The sequence below is a fragment of the Heterodontus francisci genome, chromosome 2 (assembly GCF_036365525.1).
Source record: "Heterodontus francisci isolate sHetFra1 chromosome 2, sHetFra1.hap1, whole genome shotgun sequence".
NCBI lineage: Eukaryota > Metazoa > Chordata > Chondrichthyes > Heterodontiformes > Heterodontidae > Heterodontus > Heterodontus francisci.
This window is the reverse complement of record NC_090372.1, coordinates 92,218,853-92,236,490: the sequence shown is the minus strand read 5'-3', so window position 1 is coordinate 92,236,490 and position 17,638 is coordinate 92,218,853. Positions and strand designations below refer to the sequence as shown.

The following is a 17,638-nucleotide window of genomic DNA, read 5'->3' as shown; positions in this document are numbered from 1 at the left end:
AACTCAAGAGGTGAGGTGAGAGTGACTGCCCTTGACATCAAGGCAGCATTTGACCGAGTCTGGCATCACGGAGCCCTAGCAAAACTGAGGTCAATGGGAATCAGGGGGAAAACCCTCTGCTGGTTGGAGTCATACCTAGCGCAAAGGAAGATGGTTGTGGTTGTTGGAGGTCAATCATCTGAGCTCCAGGACATCACTGCAGGAGTGTCTCAGGATAGTGTCCTAGGCCCAACCATCTTCAGCTGCTTCATTCATGACCTTCCTTCAATCGTAAGGTCAGAAGTGGGGATGTTCGCTGATGATTGCACAATGTTCACCCATCTCCCGGGTGTACCACTTCACTGTGTATATTATCTTTGTTTTTACTCTGTATATTGTATTTACTATGTACTGTGTATATTGTGTTTGCTGTGTATTTGTATTTACTGTATATTGTAGTTACTGTGAATTGTGTATATTGTATTTACTGCATACTGTGTATATTGTATTTACTGTGTACATTGTATTTACTGTGTATTTTTTTACTCTGTATATGGCATTTACTGTATACTATGTATATTGTATTTACTGTGTATATTGTTTTTAATCTGTATATTGTATTTACTGTGTACTGTGTACCATGTACATCGTTTTTGCCGTGTATATTGTTTTTGCTGTGTTCATTGTTTTTACTGTGCATATTATTTTTGCTGTGTATATTGTTTTTACTGTGATCATTGTTTTTACTGTGTATATTATTTTTTCTGTGTATATTATTTTTTCTGTGTATATTATGTTTGCTGTGTATATGGTTTTTACTGTGTATATTGTGTTTGTTGTGTATATTGGTTTTACTGTGTACATTTTTTATGTGTATACTGTGTTCGCCGTGTATATTGTGTTTGCTGTGTATAATGTTTTTGCTGTGTACTATGTATACTGTTTTTGATGTGTACATTTCTTTTGCTGTGTATATTGTTTTTGCTGTGTGTATTGTCTTTGCTGTATATATTGTTTTTGCTATGTACATTTTTTACTGTGTGTATTGTGTTTGCTGTGTATATTGTTTTTGCTGTGTTCATTTTTTACTGTGTGTATTGTGTTTGCTGTGTATATTGTTTTTGCTGTGTTCATTGTTTTTACTATGTATATTATTTTTGCTGTGTATATTATGTTTGCTGTGTATATTGTTTTTACTGTGGTATATTGTGTTTGTTGTGTATATTGGTTTTACTGTGTGTATTGTGTTTGCTGTGTACATTTTTTACTGTGTATATTGTGTTTGCTGTGTATAATGTTTTTGCTGTGTGCTATGTATATTGTTTTTGGTGTGTACATTTTTTTGCTGTGTATATTGTTTCTGCTGTGTAGTTTTTTGCTGTATATATTGTTTTTGCTGTTCTTATTGTCTTTGCTATGTATATTGTTTTTGCTGTGTACTACGTATATCGTTTTTGCTGTGTATATTGTTTTTGCTGTGTACGATGCACACCCCCATGCTCGGTTGACCTGCTGTCCGCGTCGCGTTGGTTGCCCGGCGATCCGTTGCTTAGCAACGTGCTGATGGAGCGAATCAGCCTGGATAAGGATGCGGTGGCTGCCGTCGACTCTTATCTCGAATATCGGAGGTTAGAAACCGCCGGCCCATGGCCTCCACCACCTGACTGGCCCTGAGTGTGCGCCGTCCGCCGTCCGCCGTGTGTTGGAGGCTGGGCTGGGGAAGGGTATAGAGAGCGGCCAGGACCGGCCTACAGTGACCGGGGCCTGGGCTTGGGCCGTGACACAGGTGGAGATACCGCGGGGGAGGCCGGACTTACACAGGCTCATCCTGTAGAACCGCAGTCCGGCTCGTCAGCGCGCACTCCGGGGGGAATCGCATTCTCCTGCCTTGTGCTGTCGGCAGTATCTGTCCGGGGCTGGGGTCTAGGCAGGACCGGGGTCTCCCTGGATTGGGGTCTGTCTGAGACTGGAATCTGCATGGGATTGCAGTCTCTCTGGAACCTGGATCTCTCTGGGACTGGGGTCCAGGCAGGACTGGGATCTCTCTGGGACTGTGCTCTGGGCAGGACTGGGATCTCTCTGGGACTGGGCTCTGGGCAGGACTGGGGTCTCTCTGGGACCTGGGATGAGGGGATTGTCCTATGATGAGAGGCTGAGTAAATTGGGCAAATATTCTCTGGAGTTTCGAAGAATGAGAGGTGATCTTGTTGAAACATACAAGATTCTGAAGGGGCTGCATAGGGTAGACACAGATTGTCTGGTCGGAATCTAAAACATGGGCACAGTCTCAGGATAAGGGGCCTGTCATTTAGCACTGAGATGGGGAGAAATTATTTCACTGAAAGGGTTGTGAATCTTTGGAATTCTCTACCCCAGAGGGTTGTCGATGCTTTCTTTCTTTCTTTGGCTTCCTTGTCTCGAGAGACAATGGGTAAGCGCCTAGAGGTGGTCAGTGGTTTGTGGAGCAGCGCTTGGAGTGACTATAAAGGCCAATTCTAGAGTGACAGACTCTTCCACAGGCACTGCAGATAAAATTGGTTGTCGGGGCTGTTACACAGTTGGATGTCTCCTTGCACTTCTGTCTTTTTTCCTGCCAACTGCTAAGTCTCTTTGACTCGCCACTCTTTAGCCCCGCCTTTATGGCTGCCCGCCAGCTCTGGCTATCACCGGCAACTGACTCCCACGATTTGTGGTCAATGTCACAGGACTTTATGTCGCGTTTGCAGATGTCTTTAAAGCGGAGACATGGACGGCCGGTGGTTTTTAGTTTTTTTTTAGTTTTAGAGATACAGCACTGAAACAGGCCCTTCGGCCCACCGAGTCTGTGCCGACCATCAACCACCCATTTTATATTAATCCTACACTAATTCCATATTCCTACCACATCCCCACCTGTCCCTATATTTCCCTACCACCTACCTATACTAGGGGCAATTTCTAATGGCCAATTAACCTATCAACCTGCAAGTCTTTGGCATGTGGGAGGAAACCGGAGGACCCGGAGGAAACCCACGCAGACACAGGGAGAACTTGCAAACTCCACACAGGCAGTACCCGGAATTGAACCCGGGTCGCTGGAGCTGTGAGGCTGCGGTGCTAACCACTGCGCCACTGTGCCGCCCACTGGTTCTGATACCAGTGACGAGTTCGCTGTGCAATGCGTCCTTGGGGATTCTGCCATCTTCCATGTGGCTCACATGGCCAAGCCATCTCAAGTGCCGCTGGCTCAGTTCGGTGTATATGCTGGGGATGTTGGCCGCCTCGAGGACTTCTGCGTTGGAGATACGGTCCTGCCACCTGATGCCAAGGATTCTCCGGAGGCAGCGAAGATGGGCTGAGTTGAGACGTCGCCCTTGGCTGACGTATGTTGTCCAGGCCTCGCTGCCATAGAGCAAGGTACTGAGGACACGGGCTTGATACACTCGGACTTTTGTTTTCCGTGTCACTGCGCCATTCTCCCGCACCCTCTTGGCCAGTCTGGACATAGCAGCGGATGCCTTTCCCATGTGCTTGTTGATTTCTGCATCGAGAGACAGGTTACTGGTGATAGTTGAGCCTAGGTAGGTGAACTCTTGAACCACTTTCAGAGCGTGGTCGTTGATATTGATGGATGGCGCATTTCTGACGTCCTGTCCCATGATGTTCGTTTTCTTGAGGCTGATGGTTAGGCCAAATTTGTTGCAGGCAGCCACAATCCTGTCGATGAGTCTCTGCAGACACTTTTCTGTGTGGGATGTTAATGCAGCATCGTCAGCAAAGAGGAGTTCCCTGATGAGGACCTTCCGTACTTTGGTCTTTGCTCTAAGATGGGCAAGGTTGAACAACCTGCCATCTGATCTTGTGTGGAGGAAAATTCCTTCTTCTGAAGACTTGAATGCATGTGAGAGCAGCAGTGAGAAGAAGATCCCAAACAGTGTAGGTGCGTGAACACAGCCCTATTTCACGCCAGTCAGGATAGGAGAGGAGTCTGATGAGGCACTGCTATGCTGAATTGTGCCTTTTATATTGTCATGGAATGAGGTGATGATACTGAGTAGCTTTGGTAGACATCCGATCTTTGCTGGTAGTCTGAAAAGACCACGTCTGCTGATGAGGTAAAAGGCTTTGGTGAGATCAATGAAAGCAACGTAGAGGGGCATCTGTTCGTGGCATTTCTCCTGTAGCTGGCGAAGAGAGAACAGCATGTGAATGGTGGATCTCTCTGCTTGAAAGCCACACTGTGCCTCAAGGTAGACATGCTCAGCCAGCTTCTGGAGTTTGTTTAAAACAACTCGAGCGAAGACATTCCCCAATATGCTGAGCAGGGAGATTCCACGGTAGTTGTTGCAGTCACCGCGGTCACCCTTGTTCTTATAGAGGGTGATGATATTGGCATCGCACATGTACTGTGGTACTGCTCCCTCATCCCAGCACATCCTTGAATACATTAAAGGCTGCGATAGACAGATTTTTGGTCTCTCAGAAATCAAGGGTTATGGCAATTGGGCAGAACAGTGGAATTAAAGCGTAAGATCCGCCACGCTCGTTTTGACTGGTGGAGTAGGCTCGATGGGCCATATGGTAGGCTCCTGCTGCTGTTTCTTGTGCTCTTGTGAGCCCAGACTGTTGGGACTAAAGTTGCCTTCTTTCTGCTGACTGACTGGTAAAGGTGATATTTCAGTCCATAGACAGCATTGTTTCACCAAGACAAAATGCCACCCATGGGAAACTAGTTCTGATGAGGCAGCCAACAGTGGGACTATTTTCATTGGAGCAGTGGAAGCTAACAGAAGACTTGATAGAAGATTTTCAAATTCTGAAGGTTTTGATGATGAATAGGGACATCCTATTGGTTTGGCAATCATTAATAAGGTGACATTAATTTTTAATAATTGCTGAGAATGGGGAGAAAGGTTAGAACAAATTTTGTTATGTAAAGGGCTGTTGGAGCACAAAATGCTTTGCCACAAGGAGTAATTAAGTGATTACCATTGCAACTTTTATATTATCATTGACAAATACCTCAATCACAAACAATGGGAAGAGCACAGAGCAGTGGGATTAGTTTTGGATTGCTCCACCAAAGAGCTATCACACACAATAGGGTGAATGGCTGCTGTTAATTTTTATGGTTACAAGTTGTTACAAATCATTTATGACAGAAGTTGCATCTGTTTAACTCCATTCCAAATGTTTTTATTCTTTCACAGGATGTGAGCATCGCTGACAAGGCCAGCATTTGTTGCCCATCCCTAATTGCCCTTGAGAAGGTGGTGGTGAGCTGTTCCTGCAGTCAGGTTTTTAACAGTGACAGTGAGGGAACGACGATATAGTTGCAAGTCAGGATGGAATGTGGCTTGGAGGGTAGCTTGCAGGGAGTCATCTTCACATGCATCTGCTGCCCTTGTTCTTCTAGGTGGTAGTGGTCCCAGGTTTGGAAGGTGCTGTTGAAGGAGGCGTGGTGAGTTGCTGCAGTGCATTTTGTATATGGTATACACTGCTGCCACTGTGCGCCAGTGGTGGAGGGAGTGAATGTTTAAGGTGGTGGATGGAGTGTTGATGGAAGTGGGCTGAATTGTCCTGGATAGTGTTAAGCTCCTTGAATGTTGTTGGAGCTACACTCAACCAGGCATGTGGAGAGTATTCCATCACACTCCTGACTTGTGCTTTGTAGATGGTGGACAGGCTTTGGGAAGTCAGGAGGTGGGTTACTCATTGCAGAATTCTCAGTCTCTGACCTGCTCTTGTAGCCGTAGTATTTATATGGCTGGTCCAATTAAGTTTCTGGTCAATGATAACCCCCAGGATGTTGATGGTGAGGGATTCAGCGATAGTAATGCCATTGAATGTCATGGGGAAATGGTTAGATTCTCTTGTTGGAGATGGTCATTGCCTGGCACTTGTGTGGTGCGAATGTTACTTGCCACTTATCAGCCAAAGCCTGAATGTTGTCCAGGTTTTGCTGCATTTGGATATGGACTGCTCCAGTATTTGAGGAGTTGCAAATGGTGCTGAATATTGTGCAATCATCAACGAACATCCCCACTTCTGACCTTATGATGCAGGGAAGGTCATTGATGCAGCAGCTGAAGATGGTTGGGCCTAGGACACTACCCTAAGGAACTCCTGCAGTGATGTCCTGGGCTTAGATGATGGGCCTCCAACAACCACAGCCATCTTCCTTTGTGCTAAGTATGATCAACCAGCAGAGAGTTTTGCCCCTGATTCCCATTAACTTCAGGTTTTCCTAGGGCTCCTTGCTGTCTTGATGTCAAAATCAGTAACTCTCACCTCACCTCTGGAATTCAGCTCTTTTCTCCATATTTGGACCAAGGCTGTAATGAGGTCTGGAGCTGGCTGACTGTGTTGGAACCCAAACTGAGCAGTAATGAGCAGGTTATTGCTGATTAAGTGCTGCTTGATAGCACTGTCGACGACACCTTCCATTTCTTTGCTGATGATCGAGAGTAGACTGATGAGGTGGTAGTTGGCTGGATTCGATTTGTCCTGCTTTTTGTGGGCAGGACATACTGAGGCAATTTTCCACATTCTGGGGTAGAGGTCAGTGTTGTAGCTGTACTGGAACAGCTTGGCTAGAGGTGTGGCTAGTTCTGGAGCTCAAGAGTTCAGTAATACTGATGATGTTGTCAGGGCCCATAGCCATTACTGTATCCACGGCCTTCAGCTGTTTCTTGATATCACCTGGAGTGAATCGTATTTGCTGAAGACTGGCATCTGTGATGCTGGGACTTCAGGAGGAGGCCAAGATGGGTCATTCATTACTCAGTGCTTCTGGATGAAGATGAATACAAATGCTTCAACCTGTCTTTTGCACTGACGTGTTGGGTTCCCACATCATTGAGGATGGGGGTGTTTGTGGAGCCTTCTCCTCCAGTTCATTGTTTAATTGTCCACCACCATTCATGACTGGATGTGGCAGGACTGCAGAACTTTGATCTGATCTGTTGGTTGTGGGATCGCTTAGCTCTGCTTATAGCATGCTGTTTCCACTATTTAGCATGTATGTACTCCTGTGTTGTAGCTTCACCAGGTTTGCATCTCATTTCCAGGTATGCCTGGTGCTGGTTCTGGCTTGCTCTCCTGCACTCCTCATTGATTCCCTGGCTTGATGGTAATGGTAGAGTGAAGGAGTTGCCAGGCCATGAAGTTAAAGATTGTGGTTGAATACAATTCTGCTGCTGCTTATGGCTCACAGAGCTACTAGATCTGTTCTGAAGCTATCCCATTTAGCACGGTGGTAGTCCCACACAACACAATGCAGGGTATCCGCAGTGTCAAGACAGGACTTCGTCTCCACAGGGACTGTGCGGTGGGCACTACTACCAATACTGTCATGGACAGGTGCATCTGTGACACATATTGGTGAGAGCAAGGTCAAGCATGTTTTTCCCTCTTGTTGATTCCCTCACCACCTACCACAGGCCCAGTCTGGAAGATACGTCCTTCAGGACTCAGTCAGCTTGGCCAGTAGTGGTGCTACTGAGCCACTTTTGGTGATGGACATCGAAGTCCCCTACCCAGAGTACAATCTGTGCCCTGGAGACCCTCTGCTTCTTCTCAGTGGTGTTCAACATGGAGTGCAGCAGGTGGTTATCAGCACATTTGCCCATATTTGACATCATGAGGTCCAGATTCAATATTGAGGACCCACTGGGCAACTCCCTCCTGACTGTACACCACTGTGCCACCACCTGCCAGTGGGACATGACATATCCAGGGATGGTGATGGAGGAGACTGGGACATTGGCAGGAAGGTGAGTATTTGAGTATGACTATGTCAGGTTGTTGCTTGACTAGTCTGTGGGGCAGCTCTCTCAATTTTGGCACAAGTCTCCAGATGTTAGTAAGGAGAACTTTGCAGGGCTGACTGGGCAGGATGTGCCTTTGTCGTTTCAGGTGCCTAGGTCAATGCCAGGTGATCTGTCTGCTTTTATTTTTTGACTTTTCTGTAGCAGTTTGGTACATTTGAGTGGCTTGCTAGGCCAGTTCAGAGGGCAGTTAAGAGTCAAACTAGACCAGTTAGGATAGCAGATTTCCTTGCTGGAAGGACATTAGTGAACCAGATGGGATTTTATGACAATCTGATAGTTTCATGGTCACCATTGCTGATATTAGCTTTTAACTGCAGATTTATTAATTGATTGAAATTAAATTCCACCAGCTGCCATGGTGGAATTTGTACTCGTATCCCCAGACCATTAGTCAAGGCCTCTGATTATTAGTCCTGTAACATCATCACTACGCCACCATCCCCACACTGTCTTTTTCCAATTGTGTGAGGACTTCCTGAATGAAAATGATGAAATGATAAAAGATCAAGGAAGTAGATTTCTTATGAAATAATTTGTATGCAAATATATTTGCATAGCAGTAAAAAGGAGCTGGTAACTGTGTTATTGTGTCAAAATTAGACCAAGATGATGAAATATTTCACAAGAAATTATAATTCTGGATCTGTACTGGGGCTGGGAGGATCACAGATTTCAAACCCAATATCTGGAGGGCAACAGAGCAGAGTTAAATAATGGAGATTGGGCTGGATGAATGTTCTGGAGTTTTACTTATTATAATGCAAAACTCTCTGCAGTGGATTAAATAAATGGGTAGAGTGCATGATAGAGTAGATATTGGAAGGAACAGCTTTGAGGTACCAAATGACCTCTCAATTTCAAGTTTTCAAGAAAGCTATTCTCGTGTTAGTGCTGACAGTAAAATTTTTCATTCTTTCTTTTGGGTGGTCTAGTTTTCCCCTGCATTTCCTGTAGAAATGTAATATATAAGGGCAGTCACTAACTGCTGCATTATTATATTCAAATGTGGTAAGTAATGCTTTGGTTCATCCAAATGTGTTTCTTAGCCAAGTGGCTTCCATATTATTTTACTTGCAAATGAGTTACCTTTTAATTCTTTTTCAGTAAAACAGTACATCAGTCAAATTCCAGGAAAAAATTGAGCTCCCTTTCAGCCATCATTACACTGTGTTGTGTGGATCAAAAAAGAGCAAGGTTGCAACTTACCTTTGCAATGCTACCAGCACTTTACTGTCACCAACCACTCCTTTCTCAGATATCTGTCTGATAAGCCTCAGGCCTTGACTGATTCTCTGCTTCTGCTTTGTCTCTTTGCTGTTGTTCTGCTCACTTCTGAGCTCCACTCCTCAGCCTTTGAGGAAGACCGCTGGAGATGTACTGGTAAAATAATAAGATTCATAGCCAGTCCCAACTGAACCTCTTAGAAAGCTGGATGTATAAATCAGAATCATGAGTCGTCATTTTTCATAGTATAACAAAAGTTGGAAAATTTGTGGCAGTCCTTCAGTGTGGGTCCACTATGCAGTTTGTAAAAATAAATAATGAAAGAGGGAGAGAAATGTAGTTGATCTGTTCAATAAATTATTAAACAAATATATTTTCTTGAATATTGCAAAAAACTTCAATACTTTTTTCATCAACTTATGTAAAAACATAATATTCTTTGGATCTGTGTACGGTGCCAATTTTTTGTTTACTAATTGAATTAGTGATTGTAGCTTTAATTTAGTTATTTTTGGTCATAGGATCGTTGGTGAGGATGATGGTGGCACTCTCTTTACGCCGGAGGAATATGAAAGGTACAAGAAGGAAGTATTGCCAACACGATTACGAAATCGATTGTTTGTCAGCTGGACATCACCCAATGGCATTGACTGCAAATTAGTTGGTCCAGAAACACTTTGTTTTTGCAGGCACAGGTAGATTTTAGAACTTTGTTTTCTTTTGTTCGTATATTAAAATTTTAGTGTATCTTGCTTGCCCTTTTGGACAAATTGGTGATGTCAGCCATCAATCAAATCTCTCAACATGCCAGTCAAGCACAAATGACTAAAATCAACAACTAACAGAAATTTAATATGTTGGGTCCTGCATGAGACTCTTCATGGTGACCTTCAGGTCGGGGATTTGGAGATGATAATGCCTTTGAATGTCAGGGTGGCGGTTAGACTCTCTCTTGTTGGACATGGTCATTGCTGGCACTTGTGGGGTGCGAATATTACGTGCCTAGTCAAAGTAATAGCTCCATGTTCCAGAGACTATGATTAAGAAGGCTGTGCCGTAACCTCTAAACATTTCCATTGCTTTCATTTTCATAATTTTTCTTACTTTGTTTTCATTTGGCTATTTATTCTTTATTGTATGTAATTTTCACTTTGACATATTTACTTATTTGTTTTTTTATTTTTCTGCCTTTGTTCTTCATTTTCACTCTTACCTTCTATTCTTTATCTGCATTGGGTGGCTGGGTAGGATAGTTTAATGGTTCTGTGACTGGCTTCATAATTCGAAGGCCTGAACTAATAATCCAGGGAATGAGAATTTGAATTCAGTCTAATAACTGGAAATATCAAGTTAGGTTCAGTAAAAGTGACCATAAAGCTGGCAGGTTGTTGTTAAAACTTAGTTGGTTCACTAATGACCTTTAGGGACGGAAACCTGCTCTCACCACCCAGTCTAGCCGACACATGACCTCAGTCCCGCACCAACTGGGTTGCTAGGCCGCTTTAGAGGGCAATTAAGAGTCAACTATACTGGTATAGGACTAGAGTCACAGGTATACTAAACTGAATAAAGATGGCAAGTCTCTTCCCTACCAATGAACCATTGGGTTTTTACAACAATCTAACAGTTTTACGCTCACTTTTACTAATACCAGCTATTTATTTCCAGATTTAAAAATGAAAGTGGAATTTCAATTCTCAAACTGGCAAGGTGGAATTTGAACTTGATTATACAAAAAGTGAGATGGAACTAAACCTGGGAACTATAAAGCAGTCAGCTTAAAGCCAATCTTGGGAAAGATACTGGAATCTATACTAAAAGAAGTGTTACAAGAGCATCAAGAGACGGAAAATATAACAAAATAATAGTCAGCATGAATTCCAAAAAGCTAAATCATGCTTAACTAACCTGATAGAGCTCTTTGAAGAGATCATAGAAAGAATAGATAAGTGTAATGTAGATGCCATATATTTTAATTTTTAAAAGGCCTTCAATTAAGTTAACATACAGTAGACTCATGACAAAGGTTAGTGTATTTGGAGTCAGGGACAAATAGCTGAATGGATAGCAAATTGGCTAAAATATATAAAGCACAGAGGTAGGCGTAACGGGTAGGTATTCAGGTTGGAAGAAGGTAGAAAGCTGTGTTCCAAAAGGATTAGTTCTGGGATTCATTGAATACATTTAAGGCTGGGATAGATAGATTTTTGGTCTCGCAGGGAATAAAGGAGCGGGCAGGAAGTGGAGTTGAAGCCCAAGGTCAGCCACAATCGTTTTGAATGGCGGAGCAGGCTCAATGGGCCATCTGGTCTACTTCTGCTCCTGTTTCTTGTGTTCTTGTGGGATCACTTTTATTCATAATTTACATGAATTATTTGGATTAATGAACAAGTAATTCAACATTAAAAATTACAGATGATACCAAACTTGGGGCTGTAACTTACGCTGATGAATAATGCAACATGATACATAAGAACATAAGAAATAGGAGCAGGAGTAGGCTTTTCAGTCCCTCAAGCCTGCTCTGCCATTTACTAAGATCATAGTAGATTTGTTTGTGGTCTAAACTCCAGTTTCCTGCCTGCCCCCCATAACCCTTGACTCCTTTGTAGATCAAAAATCTGCCTAACTCAGCCTTGAATATATTCAATGACCCAGCCTCCACTGCTCTCTGGGGAAGAGAATTCCATCTCTGTCTCATCTTTGTCTTAAAAGGGAGATTCCTTATTTTGAAACTGTGTCCCCCTAGTTCTAGATTCCCCCATAAGGCGAAACATCCTCTCAGCATCTACCCTGTCAAGCCGCTTAGAATCTTATATGTTTCAATAAGATCACCTCTCAATCTTCTAAACTCCAATGAGTATCGGCCAATATGCTCAGCCTCCTTATAAGACAACAGTAACATCCCAGGAATCAGCAGAGTGAGCCTTCTCTGAGCTGCTTCCAATGCAGGTATATCCTTTCTTAAGTAAGGAGGCCAAAATTGTACATGGCACTCTAGGTGCGGTCTCACCATTGCCCTGTACAGTTGTAGCAAAATTTCCCTACTTATATACTGCATCCCCCTTGCATTAAATGCCAACATTCCATTTGCCTTCCTAATTACTTGATGTACCTGCATGCTAACTTTTTGTGATTCATGTACAAGGACTCCCAGATCCCTCTGTACCGCAGCATTCTGCTGTTTCTGCCCATGGAAATAATATTCTGCTTTTAGTCTTCTAGCCAAAGGGAACAACCTCACGTTTTCCCACATTATACTCCATCTGCCAAATTTTTGCCCATTCACTTAACCTAGCTATATCTCTTTGCAGACACTGTGTCCTCTTCACAACTTGCTTTCCTACCTATTTTTGTATTGCTTGCAAATTTGGCAACAATACATTTGGTCCCTCCATCCAATTCATTAATACAGATCATGTATAGTTGTCGTCCCAGCACTGATCCCAATGGCACTCCACTAGTTACAGTTTGCCAACCTGAAATCCCCATTTATCCAAACTCTCTGTTTCCTGTTAGTTAGCCAATCCTCTATCCATGCTAATGTATTACCCCGACATCATGAATTCTTATCTTGTGACGTAATCTTTTATGTGACACCTTATCGAATGCCTTATGGAAATCCAAATACAGTACATCTACTGGTTCCCCTTTATCCACCCTGCTTGTTACATCCTCAAAGAATGCTAATAAATTTGTCAAACACGATTTACCTTTCATAAAACCATGTTGACTCTGCCTGATTGCATAATGATTTTCTAAATATCCTGCTACTACCTTAATAATGGATTCTAGCATGTTCCCAATGACAGATGTTAGGCTAACTGGCCTATAGTTTCCTGCTGTCTGTCTTCCTTCCCCATTTCTTGAATAGATGTGTTACATTTGTGGTTTTCTAATCTGCTGGGACCTTTCCAGAATCTAGGGAATTTTGGAAGATTACAAACAATGTATCCACTATCTCTGTTGCGACTTCTTTTAAGACCCTTGGTTGCAGGCCATCACATACAGGGGACTTGTCAGCCTTTAGTTCTGTTAGTTTTCCGAGTACTTTTTTCTCTAGTGATAGTGATTGTTTTAAGTTCTTCTGTTCCTTTTGCCTCTTGATTTTCTGCTATTTTTGAGATGTTTTTTGTGTCTTCTGTTGTGAAGACAGATACAAAATACTTGTTCAAAATCTCTACCATTTCCTTGTTTCCCATTATTAATTCCCCAGTCTTTTCTCTAAGGGAACAACACTTACTTTAGCTACTCTCTTCTCTTTTATATATTTGTAGAAGCTTTTTCTGTCTGTTTTTATATTTCTTGCTAGTTTACTCTCATACTCTAATTTCTCCCCTTTTTTTAGTCATCCTCTGCTAGTTTCTAAAATTTTCCCAATCTTTTGGCCTACCACTAATTTTTGTAGTATTGTACCCCTTTTCTTTCAATTTGATGCCATTCTTAACTTCCTTAGTTAGCCATGGATGGTGCATCCTTCTCAAAGAGTCTTTCTTTTTCAATTGAATATATCTTTGTTGAGAGTTATGAAATACCTCCTTAAATATCTGCCACTGCTTCTCTACCGTCTTACCTTTTAACTTATTTTCTCAGTCCACTGTAGCCAACTCTGTCTTCATATCCTTGTAATTGCCTTTATTTAAGTTTAAGACACTCGTTTCAGACCCAAACTTCTCTCTCCCCAGCTGAATGTGAAATTAGATTAGAGATACAGCACTGAAACAGGCCCTTCGGCCCACCGAGTCTGTGCCGAACATCAACCACCCATTTATACTAATCCTACACTAATCCCATATTCCTACCAAACATCCCCACCTGTCCCTATATTTCCCTACCACCTACCTATACTAGTGACAATTTATAATGGCCAATTTACCTATCAACCTGCAAGTCTTTTGGCTTGTGGGAGGAAACCGGAGCACCCGGAGAAAACCCATGCAGACACAGGGAGAACTTGCAAACTCCACACAGGCAGTACCCGGAATCGAACCCGGGTCCCTGGAGCTGTGAGGCTGCGGTGCTAACCACTGCGCCGCCCTATGATCACTCTTGCCTAAAGGATCCTTTACTAGGAGGTCATTTATTAATCCTGTCTCTTACACATTACCAGGTCTAAAATAGCCTGATCCCTGTTAGTTCCAGGATGTATTATTCTAAGAAACTGTCCCTAATACACTCTATGAACTCATCCTCCAGGCTACCTTTGCCTATTTGATTAGTCCAATCTATATGAAGATTAAAATTGCCCACAATTATTGCAGTACCTTTCCTAAAGCTCCCATTATTTCTTGAATTATACCCTGTCCTACAGTGTAGCTACTGTTAGGAGGCCTATAAACTACTCCCACCAGAGACTTCTTTCCTCCACTATTGCTTCCTGCACCCAAACTGATTCTACATCTTGATCTCCTGAGCCAAGATCATTTCTCACCACTGTACTGACCTCATCCTTTATTGAACTACCCCACTTCCTTTTCTTTTCTTCCTATCCTTTCGAAATGTCAAATACACTTGAATATTTAGTTCCCAGCCTTGGTAACTTTGCAACCACGTCTCTGTAATGGCTTTCATATACCCAATTATTTCTATTTGTGCTATCAATTCATGCATCTTGTTACTAACACTGTGTGCATTCAGATAAAGAGCCTTTAATTCTGTCTATTTACCATTTACTCCACTTTGACCTTATTTGCTGGTGCACCAGTATGTTTGTACGCTCTGTCCGTTCCCGTCACACTCTAGTTATCATTGCCTGTAGCGCTATCCTGCACTATTCCTAGTCCTTTCTCATCAACTTTCTAAATTTTCCCTCACCTGAACCCTCTCCCCCCGCCTCCCCACTATTTAGTTTAAAGCCCCCTTTACAGCCCTAGTTCTATGATTCGCCAGGACTCTAGTCCCAGCGTAAGTCAGGTGAAAGCTGTCCCAACAGTACAGCTCCCACTTTTCCCAGCACTGGTGCCAGTGCCCCATGAATCGAAATCCATTTCTCCCACACCAATCTTTGAGTCGTTTAACTCTTATTTACCCTATGCCAGTTTTCCTTTGGCTCAGGTAGTAATCCAGAGATTATTACCTTTGTGGATCTGCTTTTTAATTGAGTCCCTAGGTGCTCATGCTCCCTCAGCCGAACCTCTTTCTTAGTCCTACCTATGTCATTAGTACCCACATGGACCACGACAACTGGATCCTTCCCCTCCCACTCCAGGTTCCTCTCCAGCCCCAAGGAGAAGTCCTTAACCCTAGCACCGGGCAGGCAACCCACCATTCAGGACTTGTGCTCTTGGCTGCACAGAACAGTATCTCTCCCCCTAACTATACTGTCCCTTACTACTACTACGTTCCTTTTTACTCCGCCCATTTGAATGGTCCCCTGCACCACAGTACTGTGGTCAGTTTGCTCATCCTCCCTGCAGTCACTGCTCTCATCCAGACAAGCTGCTAGAATCTCGAACCTGTTTGACAAGTGCAAGAGCTGAGGCTCCTCCATTGCTACCTTCTGGATCCCCATACCTGCCTCACTCGTAGTCACCCCCTCCTGTCCTTGAGAGCAGACCGAATCTGAAGTACCTAACCTAAGGGGTGTGACTGCATCCTGGAACAAAGTGTCCAGGTAACTTTCCCCCTCCCTGATGCATTGTAGTGTCTGAATCTTGGACACCAGCTCATCAACTCTGAGCCAAAAGTTCCTCGAGCTGCAGACACTTACTGCATATGTGGTTGCAGTGGATCACACTGGTGTCCACCAGTTCCCACATGCTTCAGCTGGAACAAATCATCTGGCCTACCATCTCTATTGTGTTGTATTTAACTAATTAGGTTTCAAGTTTAGAAATATCACTGATAATTTGTTGTTATATTAAATAGTTTAATTTTTATAATTCTTCAGTTTGAGTTTTTAATTTTTTTCCCTCATTGTTGCAGTTGTCATAAGTGTGGCAATGTGGGGAGAAAGTTTGGGAGAATCCAAAAGTAGAAGCCATAAATAAAACATAGTTACTAAAAAATCCAGTAGGGAAATAAGGAGGAATTTATTTACTCAGAGTGATTAGAACATGGAAGTGATTGAGGCAAATAGCTATTTTCAGGAGAGAAAAGGGAACATATTGATATGCTGAAAGGCTGTGATGATGTTGATGGGTCGGGAGCAGACTTGTTTCTGTGCTGTGTATTCTATGTAATATTCTACTTTATTATTACTGCAGTAACATAACCACTATACTGTAACCCTAGTCTTGCTGAATGCTTGGTGAAAGTTTGGATTTGAACTGCTTGTCTCGCAGGCCCCCACCTGCCAAGACTGAGGCACACATTATTTCGCCACATGAACATTAAAACTTAAAATCATGGCTGGGAAGAAAAGAGGGCCAATCACAAGGAATTGCCAAGCCCCTGACTGGAAAGACATTTGCATGCTACCAGACAGTGTTGGAACAAGGGACCCAGTCCTTGCTTCCGCAATACACAGAAGAAGTGGTCAGACCAGTTTTAGTCAGATGACTAACTGACTTGGAATTTTTTGAATTCAAACTTGCTGAAAGAAACTCAGAATGCCGTTTGCTCTTGTACTGAGAACACCTCTCTCCTGTCTGCTCTCATCTCGTTCTCACCAGCTTCGGAAACCATTGAAGACACATGAACCTCAAGAGTGAAACATCTCCTACAGTGAACAAGGTTTAAGAAGAATACTGGGCCCCAATGAAAAGCAAGTCTACTTACAAAAGGACTACCGTGAGCTGTAAGCACAGTAAACAAGAAGCTCTTCTGATATTGCCTCAAACCTCTCCGTTTTATTTTTCTTCTGCTCTTTTCTGTCCCTATTTGCATGTGTGTATTGTGTATGCATGCTATCATGGTGTGTATCCGTTGACGTTAAGCGAATTAGTTTGTTAAATTTTAATAAATTTCATTTTTCTTATTTAAACCTAAGAAAGCCTGTTTATGCTCATTTCTTTGCCTTATAATTGGAAAGTGGTGAACAAGGATTCACCAAAGGGGGAGCTCAAAACACAGTGTATTTAAAAATTAAACCCTATTACAATAAGACCAAGTGAAGACAGTAAAAGACCCCTAGACACCTTTCTCACCTGGTCGTAACATGCTGGTGACTGTTCTGATTTCTGTTAATTGAATCAGAGTCATGGACTCATTACGGCACATGCCAGCTCTCTGTGAAGTAATCCAATTAGTCCCATTCTCCCCTGTATTCCCGTAGCCCTGCAAGCTTATTTCCCTCGAGTGCCTATCGAATTTCCTTTTGAAATCATTCATTGTTTCCACTTCCACCACCCTCGTAGGCAGCAAGTTCCAGGTCATTTACCACTCGCTGTGTAAAAAAGTTCTTGCCCACATCCGCCTGCATTTCTTGCCCAAAACCTTAACTCTGTCTCATCAGCTAATGGGAACAGCTTTTCATTATCTAAACCTGTCACAATCTTGTACACCTCTATCAAATATTCCCTCAATATCCTCTGCTCCAAGGAGAACAACCCCAGCCTAACCTTGTCGCTAAACTTCTGTTAAATCTCCTCTGCACCCTCTCAAGGACCCTCACATCCTTCTGAAAGTGTGGTGACCAGAATCAGATGCAGTAATCTTGTTGTGGCCTAACCAGAGCTTTAGGT

General features: G+C 43.0%; 1 protein-coding gene across 4 annotated transcripts in view; it reads left to right on the top strand.

The window, feature by feature from the left end:
* The first annotated feature begins 1,536 nt into the window (after positions 1–1,536).
* The window catches only part of fam221a (family with sequence similarity 221 member A), a 106,205-nt gene continuing 90,103 nt past the window's right edge, over positions 1,537–17,638 (top strand). For 3 of the 4 annotated variants that reach the window (XM_068050886.1, XM_068050875.1, XM_068050904.1), the window contains exons 1-2: positions 1,537–1,607; positions 9,536–9,709. In XM_068050886.1, coding sequence (XP_067906987.1) covers positions 1,543–1,607; positions 9,536–9,709 — 239 coding nt within the window. In that variant the 5' untranslated portion in view covers positions 1,537–1,542. The remainder of the gene's footprint in view (positions 1,608–9,535; positions 9,710–17,638) is intronic. The other variant, XM_068050895.1, reaches the window with a different exon arrangement.